This window comes from Lepisma saccharinum, chromosome 16 (genome assembly GCF_977018435.1).
Source record: "Lepisma saccharinum chromosome 16, izLepSacc3.1, whole genome shotgun sequence".
Taxonomy (NCBI): domain Eukaryota; kingdom Metazoa; phylum Arthropoda; class Insecta; order Zygentoma; family Lepismatidae; genus Lepisma; species Lepisma saccharinum.
Window position 1 is genome coordinate 33,770,360 of NC_139244.1, and position 10,194 is coordinate 33,780,553.

The window sequence follows — 10,194 nt, forward strand, 5'->3', positions numbered from 1 at the left end:
TGTCAAGTTTATCTGTTGTGTATTCAAATATTTTTAATGAATTACTTCGAAAGATTATGCCATTAAAAAAAAGGGAGTACGAGATTCTAATCGCGAGTAAAATAACCTGAGATTTATATCTCTGGGATCAGTCTAATTCAATTTTCTTCGTTTCCAAAATCTCGTCGCGTTTTCAGTCTCACTTTAGATGTTGGGGGTTTTGCATTAAGTCGCTTCCTCAGTGACTTTAGTGTTTGCTTATTTGTGTTTTTGTTTTAATTCTTGAACTCTTCGTTTCGACAAACTGAATGAAGATTATGGACAATTTGGAATTGCCTTGCATACTATTGCATACCATAAGTTTAAGCGTTGAATGTACCTGATAACAACATATAACTATGTTAAAACTTGGTAAGACTGTTTATATAAACTATTAGGTTTGCTTATAAAAGGAAGAGTTTATTCAAAGTTAGCATTTTTTTCAGAACAGATGTACAAATTGAAGAGTGAAACATTGAAAGATTAAAGTTGACCACAAGCCAAAATGAAGGTAAGATAGCTGATGAGAATTCAAAGTGAATTTCATTCTAGAAGTTATCTGAAATAGTCCCACATGGTGTGATCAGGATGCTGGAATGTAAAAAGATAAATAATTTAGAATATGCAGTTTTGAATTTCAAAAGAAATATGGACAATACTTAAGTATTTACGTATATTAAAAATTAAAATAACTTGAATGTTAAAATTCAGAAAAGTAAAAACAAACATAAAGCACATGTTATTACTTGATGATTGCTGGTTGTTACTGGTTGCTTACCGTTGTTTGTAATGCAATATTTACTACAAATATATTCCATCTACTTATATGAGCTTTGATTCGTTTACATATAAACAACTACTGTGGAATACTTTAATATTTTCTTGAAATTTTGACGCTTGAAACGTCAACTGTTTCAAGAACTCCATTGGTTATACATTTATACAATATTGTTTTCTTTTATTGTGAAACAACAATCCATCAAAACTTCCAGAATACACCACAGAAGGGACGTTGCATTAAAACGAAGTTCATAAAATAAATGCTGTGTTACAAGGACAATTACAAAGAATTTTCTATATAATTAAAAGTTTGCATAGTTAAGACATAAATTGGAAGTTACATTTAAAAACTGAAATTCACTGATGATGTTTAATGAAAACGGGTTTATATATATTATTTATGACATACATTGTAGATATATAAAATTGAAGATTGGGGTCAAATTCGTGCAAAAGTTGCTGGTTCACAAATTATACATACGTATAATATATATATTGTCATCTATTGAATATTTGGCATTACCACGAAAACAGATATTACAGTTCCAAAGTTAAGTGAAGGAAACGTGCCTTTTTTTACCACTAAGGGAACACTTAAGTCTATCTATGGATGTGTCTTTGGGTAACAACATTATTGTGCTTTTGTAATATAGTATACCGTTTGCTTAAAAATTCACTGAAGTGTTCCCTTAGTGGTAAAAAAAGGCACGTTTCCTTCACTTAACTTTGGAACTGTAATATCTGTTTTCGTGATGTAGAAGACGTTTTTTTCTCTTTCTGTGTGTTCTTTATTGTAGTGTACTATGCACGACTCCCTATGAAGTTGAAGAAGATTTAGGAGACTCGTTCTTGGGGCCAACTTACCTTCACTCTCTGAGGAAACTGACTCAACCAAGAAGGGCCTTGCCGTAGACAGCAGCGACTGGAGCAAGAAGGGAGTGTCGTGGAGCGTATCTACCAGAATAGGAGAGACCGCTGGCTGGACCAACGACAGGGGTTCCATGAAGGGTAGATCCGACAGTTGAACCAGCAACTGCAGCTACTGGAGCAGCGACAGCGGCGACTGGTGCAGCATAGCCGTATCCGTAGCCAAGTCCAGCATGAGCAGCTAGTGGAGCAGCGGCGATAGCAGGAGCGGCAACAGCGGCTACTGGGGCAGCAACAGCGGCGACTGGAGCAGGATGGAGAGCTGTTGTAGCATAGCCGTGTCCATAGCCAAGTCCAAGAGGAGCAGCTAGTGGAGCAGCAACAATAGCAGGAGCGGCAACAGCAGCTACAGCAGGAGCGGCGATAGCAGCAGTGGCGATAGGTGCGGCAGCATAGCCCAAACCTAAGACGCCTCGCTTACTCTTCTCAGCACTAGCACAAGCGGCAAAAGCTAAGAGAACTACGGCCTGAGAGACAAGTAAACGTTAAGATCTAAATGTATAGAACACAGATAATAATTCAGTTTAATGTATTCATACTATGTTGTTCAACATAGGTATATGTAATCACACTTAAATTTCCACCAGTATGAGTAATTGAATGCCAGTAAAGATGACATGTAACTGAGACCGTTGGCTGGTCGACTGAAGATTCAGGGTACAAGAATAACAACGCAAATACTGTATTTCTCAAGAGCAACTAAAGGTGTTCTTCTCATCCTGCGCTTTGGGCGAAGGAAAGCTATTTGTATGTGGAAAATGTCTTCAACATACCATTGAGCAGATTGAAGTTGTGTAAGACTGCAAACATACAGGAATACGAACATTTGAATACTTGTTTCAAGTTCACTTTGTGCACAAACAGACTGGATCTACAGTTTAAAGTGGGATCCGAAGCACTATATGTCTCCATCGGGTATCGAACTCTGAAAACCTTGAATACTAGGTTACAATATTACCACCACGCCATCGGGGAGACCCGGAATACAAACATAAAACAAACTCACACCCACTCACTCCGCACAGGCGCATATTAATAAGTGTGTGTGTGTGTGTTCATACACAATAATAGTAAGCAATATAGGTCTGTCTATGTTTGTATGTTTATAAATGCATAATATGACGGACAGGTGGTAAGTCTTTACTGGCATGACATTCTTTAGATTTGCCTAGTGTCGCTTTTAGCATGTTAACGAACAGGAGAATGTATATATCAGTGGCTACATGATTCTGTAATGCATGTTTGCATACATACAAAATTGAGTTTTCAATGGCGTTTGTAGCGGCAAATCGAGGCAGGAACGAAGAACAACTTATTTAACAATAGTTGTTGGATTTGATGTCCTGTGTACATTGAAAAAATATCAGTGACATCCTGCATTATGTGTATATACATGTAAATATATAACTTAAAGATAGAAAGTAAATCAGTAACTGAGCGAAAAACAGCCACAGTATGTTCTTGTACTGCCTCGTTGAGTTTTGGTTGCTCGCAAAGCAGCCAAAATGCCAAAGTAGTTATTGCACATTAGTTAGTTTTGTTTTTCATTCTTCTTCTTTCAGAAAATTAAATATCCTCACATCGGCAACTTTCAAAACAGTTTGATAGAGGTTGTCATCATTTTTAATAAAATTAAACGTTGTTTCCATATTAAAAACACCAAGTTGCTGAGCAAGGCAGTTTATTAAGATATTAAAACACTTAACATGTAACGTTTCAACCCTTTATCAGGGTCTTCCTCAGACGAAGAACTAAACTAAAATGATGAAGAAAAAAAAAAGATTACATACACATAGCCACACAAAAACAAATCATGTTGACAGTCCTTATCTTGGACGATTTCTCCAAAGGAATTATTTGTGTATTTCATCATTTTAGTTTAGTTCTTCGTCTGAGGAAGACCCTGATAAAGGGTTGAAACGTTACATGTTAAGTGTTTTAATATCTTAATAAACTGCCTTGGTCAGCAACTTAGTGTTTTTGTCATCATTGTTTTGTTTTTTTTCTCTCAACAAGGATTCGTTCATAGTGTTAATGACGTTCAAATTTCTAACGTCTATAGTGATAAAACAATTCACTTAGATCCTGAAATTTGTATTTAGAATTTTTGACGAGCATTTTAGTTTGTATTGTTTTTCGGTTGTTTTTTTTGTAATTGTTTATCCCATTACACCAACTTCGGCATTATCGATTGATGGAAAACATGAACATGCATTTAATGCCAAAATATGAGAAGTGGTGTAAAGCGTATTTATCGGTGTAACCTGATACGGAAGTCTGTTCGACTGTGTTACACTATGCAGACATCACATATCAGAGAACTGCTAACACGAAATCGAGTATATAAATTCGTTTTAGTTGATTGATTGATTGATTTGGTGTTTTATGTCCACTTTATGCACAGTAAGGTTGATCGGGACTGGACCTACAGTTCAAAGTGGGATCCGAACCACTATGTGCCTCCACCGGATATCGAACACGGGACCCCTTGATTACAAGGCGACGACGCTACCACTGCGCCATCGGGGAGGAGGTTCGTTTCAGTTGTTTTCTTCCTCATACAATAAGTGTGGAAATTTCTTCTTCAGGTAAATTGAAAATGTTGATTTTCAAGTTGAAATGCATTATGCCTAGCACAGAAGAAGTAAACTGTGGTTTGAATAGTTGCTAATTATATTTTTATTTAGGTGTTTATTGTGCCTTCTGTGTTTAATCTTAATGTTAAAGCAGTTGGTTTGAATGGGATATTGGTTCATATTTCCACGCTTTAACAATTTGCATGGCTGTTACATAAACATAAAGTTCTAATTTTAACATTGAAAACATGCGACATTCTGACACATTTTTCGTCAGAATTATACATGACTGATTCTACGTAACAGTTATGTTTCGTGTATTCGGTTTTTTTCGTTTTGCACCGTTCTCGTTTCACATTCCACTGCTTTGTAATGCAGCAAAGTGTTACTAAACATATATGGCTCCTCAGTAACGGGACAGAGCTGTTTAATAGAACTTGGTTTATGAATTGAATAAGCATTTCTATCCATGGTTTGAGACACAAGACGGAAACATATTCTAAGAGTTTCGGTCTAGTCAAAGTTATCTAACTAACCAACTCTCTAGTCTTCTTAAACCGGAAGGTTTATGGCTGGAGCAACACAAGCCTTCCATCTGTCTCTATCCTGGGCAAGATCAGTCCAATATTTTCCACGCTTAAGATGTCCTTTAGGTCCATCCCAAAGTTATCCCTCCATCTTGGTCTTGGCCTTCCTACAGGTCTCTTACCATCAGGTTTCCCAACAAGAATCCTGTAAACTTTTCTTTCCTCCTCCATTCTTCTTCATATTTTGTTACTTTACAACTGTTTTTTGACTTCAATGTAATTTCAGGATATTTGACAAAACAAATTATTTTCGTCTATTGAGAATATCTATCATTTCCAACGAGCTGGTGATCAGTGCTAACAAGATCATTTAACTTCAGAAAATAGATTAATCTTGTTGAAAATCTGCAAACTTTAACAACTATATGCATTTTGACTTACCAAGACCTTCATGGTGTTTCGTGAGTATGTGTTTCCTCAGAGCGGCTGCTGAACTGATGCTGACTACATCCAGCAGACGTCTTTTATACCGACAGCGTGAAAGTTCATTTGAATTATTTTACTTCTCTCCGATCACGAACACGTTTTAAAAGTTTATTTTATTACGCTTCTTTATGTCATTACTTATGTTCTGAAACATACGTTGTATCTTATATGCAAGTAAGTCCAGCATTCCTCCATGTTTTATTGCCAGTTATTTGCATTTCTCAATCGTAAATTGATAGTGACTACTCTCTGCAAATAGTATGTATTCCTTCCTGCTGTGTGGAGATTGTTTTGCAGCACGAAGAAGACGAGTATGCAAATCAATTTGTTTGTAATTCAAATTTCATGCCCATTGTTGCTTCCGTAATTCCTACAACACTTTATTGCGACATTATTCGCGGTCTAATAATTATCACTTTTGGCTCTAGAAGACTTAGGTGGGCAGGCCATGTGGTACGAATGGGAGAGGACAGAAGAGTTTAGAGGATTCTTGCTGGGAAACCTGATCGGGAGAGACCAGTAGGAAGGCCAAGATGAAGACGGAGGGATATGTTGAGATGGACCTAAAGGAAATCGGTAGGGATGGAAAAGATTGGATGATCTTGCCCAGGATAGGGACAGATGGAATGCTTGTGTTCCTACAGCCATAAACCTTCTTGTTTAAGAAGGCTAGGGAGTTAGTTAGTTTGGAACTTAAGAACAAATTGTCATTATACATTATATTTTCGCACTTTTGTAGATTACGAGCTGACCTCCGTGGCGGAGTGATTAACACGGTGCGCTACGATGCCAGGGGTCCTGGCTTTGAATCCTGGCCTGCTGGTCTTTGTGAGTAGTGTCCCTTGTTCAATTTCACCATATCATCACTCATGTTCACCTTCGCGATTAGCCAAAAGTGGCAGAAAATCGAAGTAAAATAAATCAATCAATTAGCTTACGTAAATACTCTGCAGATTATGTCACTAGTTTATATAAATGCCGAGATGTTATACAAGAGTGTATAACAGAGTAAATAGAATTTATCTATTGAGATGAGTTAGTAGCAACGTGGCCTATTACAGGTACCTGACTCGAGACGAATCTTAGGCAGATGCAACTTGATGCGAGACCTTCTTCGTAGTTGGAAGCGATATTATATAATGGGAACTCAAAAAACATGCAACATTTGTGTGCATTTAGAGACACTTCTCCCCCATTCCCCCCTGTGTGTGTGTGTGTGTGTAATGTAAAGCATAACACCTGCACATTGTAACATGCCACTAAGACACAGAATAAGGGCTTCGTGAAGGCACGGACCCAGTCAGTCACGATCTCAGACAACCCGGTGGAGGCACATAGTGGTTCGGATCCTTCTTTAAACTGTAGGTCCAGTCCCGATTAGCCTTACTGTGCATAAAGTGGACTTAAACCACAAACTCAATCAATCAACGATCTCGGACAATGAAGGCACTTCCCACTCTTGAGAACGGTAGACAAAGTATTGTAGGTCTCCGTACTAATTAGATTAGCGGTTGTTTGGATTGCCGATCAAAATATTTTCAAAACAGTCATTTAGGTATCTCTAATTTGCACAGCCGAAATGGGCGCTATTTGATCCACAAAAGTTAGTTTTTATTCCTGACATGATAAACATTTTATTGGATAGTTTAGTGTTGAAATGACCATTAAGTGCGAGACAGGTATCCTGGGTTCAACACAATTGCAGCCCCGAGTATACCTTCCGATGTTCACATCGTTCAATACTTACAGGAACATTGGACAGGCATACCAAAAGAGTAGTCCTTTCTAGAGGAGGATGAGGAAGAATTCTAACCTTTCGATACTAATACGACACCCAACTTCTGGTTGCAATTGTACGATGTGGATACGACAACTTGCTTTTGTCAATATTTGATTATTTAGTTGTTTGTACCTCTAAGTATTCTGGACTATACTGCAGAATAAGTTATATATCCGTCGTTTGCCCTATGAACGTAACATCTCGCACTGAGTGAAAACAATTTTATATCCCCCCTCCCCAACATCGGTTTCAAAGTCGAACTGCGATGCACTGTAGTTGAACTTGTTAAGAAAGTTGAAAGGAATAACGGGGGTACACAAAAACAGAAAAATCAAAATACGCTTTTTTCCTAAGTTTTTGGTAGTATCTTGTATTTTAAGTCACATTTCATGGCGTATCTTTGGTTAAAATACATTCAAACCCATATCGTTATAAAGTTTACAAATTAGACTATAACTTTTATTACAAGCAATTTTCTGTCGCTTAATTTACTCAAAAGTTACAAGTTAAAAACTTACGTCAAAACTACTGACACACGCGAAAAATCACAAAGAATGTTTTTTGTAGTCCATCTAATGAAGATCAAGAGTAAATAAGATTATCTGCTAGCCACAGTTAGTTACGGAGATATAGGTCAGTAATTAAGGGTCTGCAAATCTGTGGTTGGGGTGCTGGGAGGGGCGGGGGCTTTTGAAATTTTATTCTCCAAGTTGTGGTCGGACAACTCATCAAAATTTAGCTTATAGGGAATATTCTCGCATTAAACGCTTTCCCCCCTCATTGACTGGGCTATTCCATTTGAAACAAGGCCTAAAAACATACAATTCAAGTGCTTCAGCAATTTTCATGGTTCGATTGAATTGAAACTTTACACGGTTTCTTATTTTCACGAGTGGCATCAGTTCAGGAGGTGTCCTGGAACGAAATTCAATCAAAATTTAAAATAGAAGCACGCAACGCTACCCTGCCTCGCCTCTCACAACTGGCCCTCATGAGGTAGTGATTAGCATAACGCGCTACGAAGCAAGAGGTCCCACGTTCGAACCATAGTTAAAAGGCATGGATGCATGATTGTGCTCGTCCCCATCCATACAGCCTCATCAGAATGCAATGTTAATTGAACATTGTCTAGTGCTTTAAACTATACTTATTCTAACACTACGTTTCGAGAGCACCTCTTCTCTCCTCTTCAGGTGAAATTGCTTGAAAAGCTGGTGGTGGGAATCGAACCTACGACAGACCTGTGATTTTACTACGAATCTAGTGCTTTCACCAAGTACCCCACTGTGGCCCCCAGAATTCTGGACTAATTTTTGCTCCATTTATGCTACTATTTCTATTATTTGGGGAGAGAGGACTCTATTTGATTGAATTCTGCACAGGGATGACTTATAGGGTGTTGGACCATTGCTATGAAGGCGGCTTCTTTGATTTTCCTTAGTTTCCATTTCGGTTCTTTATTTAGTACTGGTACGTTGCTCCACGGATTCTACGTCATTCACTCCATGCATGTTCGGCTATTTTAGACCTATCTGTTTCGCCTTTGCGTGTGTGCTGCTTCTGTTCGTCTATGCTTTTCTATAGACTGTGTCCTGTTTCTCCTGCGTAAGCTCGCCCGCATTCACATAGTATCGTAACAATCTATAAAATCACTGAAAATATTAAGTACAAAGAACTCAAAATCCCAGATATTTTTCGGACATGAAATATCTAGAAACATCTGAGTAATGCCTTGTCAGATATTGCCGAGCTTCCTTGATCGCCATCGTTGTAAACAGGTGTAAAGAATTGCAATCAAGGAAGAGACTACAGGTAACTGATTCGGCATTATTAGTAAGTCCGATCGGAATAAATGTCTGGGAGCAGAGTGGTCATTGGTCAGTTTGAGAGTGACCATTGAGAGGGCAGTCTGTTACGAGCAGTCAGGGAGAGAGGCGGAAGTACGATGCATAGGAAGAACGTGTTGGAGCGAGTCGCGAGTCAGACTCTGTTGTACAGTGTCTCTCAAAAGTTTTAGGACAACGACATTTTAAACTAGGCAACCCAATTTACACAAGGTGTTGGTGGGTTGCGTGTAGAGTTAGGCTCAATTTCAGGGTTGCCACATGCACAATAAATATTTATAAAATACGCGAAAGAAATAAAAACAAGTATTACTGTATAAAAAGTATTAAAAATATCAATATTATATCGCGAGTGACAAAATTCTTTCTGAAAGAAAAATAATAGGTTTTCTAGCATTTCATCGCTGATGAGTCTACAGAAAGGAGAAGAGGTGAGAGAAAACGAGAGGTGACAAATGACAGGAGAAAGAGAAAGCGAGAGGAGAAGAGGAAAAGTAGAGGAGAGAAGAAAGAGAGGATAGACGAGGAGAGGAGATGTAGTGAGGAGAATGGAAAAATATTCTAGGAGAGATGAGGAAAATGGAGCAAAGAAGAGAAAAGAGAAGGAAAACGAGATGAGAGAAGAGTGGAGAGTGAGTAAAGGAGAGAAAAAGAGAAGAACGAAAAGAAGAGGAGAAAAGTGCGTGGAGTCGGAAATCTAAGACAGGAAAGGAGATACGAGGAGTGGAGATGAGTGGGATGGAGATAAGATGCGAGAACAGTAGGGAAGGCGATATGAGATAAAAGCAGAGCAGAAGGAGGGGATAGAAGGAGGAGAAGGAGAAGAGAAGAACAGAAGAGACTGAAGAGAAGAGGTAGTTGCAGAAAATATCGTCTCAGCGTCAAGAATTGATGCATTGGTCAAATTATCGACATGAAACATTCAATAACATTTTGAAATGTATTGGAGAATGTATTAAATCGGTACGAAATGCCTTTTGGCTTAGTTCAGAGCAAGGTAAAATCAAAGATCTTACATGGAAGATTATACCACTAAAAACATGAATGTAATTTTAATATTTATAAGAATTATCCAATTCTCGGTTCGTTGAAATGGAGATTTTGTAATTTAATATTTCCCCTCCCCCCATCGTTAATTCCAAACTGAATCATTCCGTTTCACACGGAGTGAACAATGAACACAATGGGATAGGTCTAAAACTTACGAAAATTTTCTGCCACCGGAAGGGTTTGAACCTACGACCATCAGATTGACA

General features: G+C 38.1%; 1 protein-coding gene across 1 annotated transcript; it reads right to left on the minus strand.

Annotated features, from left to right (window-relative positions):
• Positions 1–417: 417 nt before the first annotated feature.
• On the minus strand, positions 418–5,318 carry LOC146000015 (uncharacterized). Its single transcript, XM_083137321.1, has 3 exons — positions 5,270–5,318; positions 1,663–2,192; positions 418–609 (listed from the first exon to the last, which is right to left on the minus strand). The coding sequence occupies exons 1-2, from the start codon at positions 5,279–5,281 to the stop codon at positions 1,686–1,688; spliced, it is 519 nt and encodes a 172-aa protein (XP_082993447.1). The 5' UTR covers positions 5,282–5,318; the 3' UTR covers positions 418–609; positions 1,663–1,685.
• Between the last annotated feature and the right edge of the window lie 4,876 nt (positions 5,319–10,194).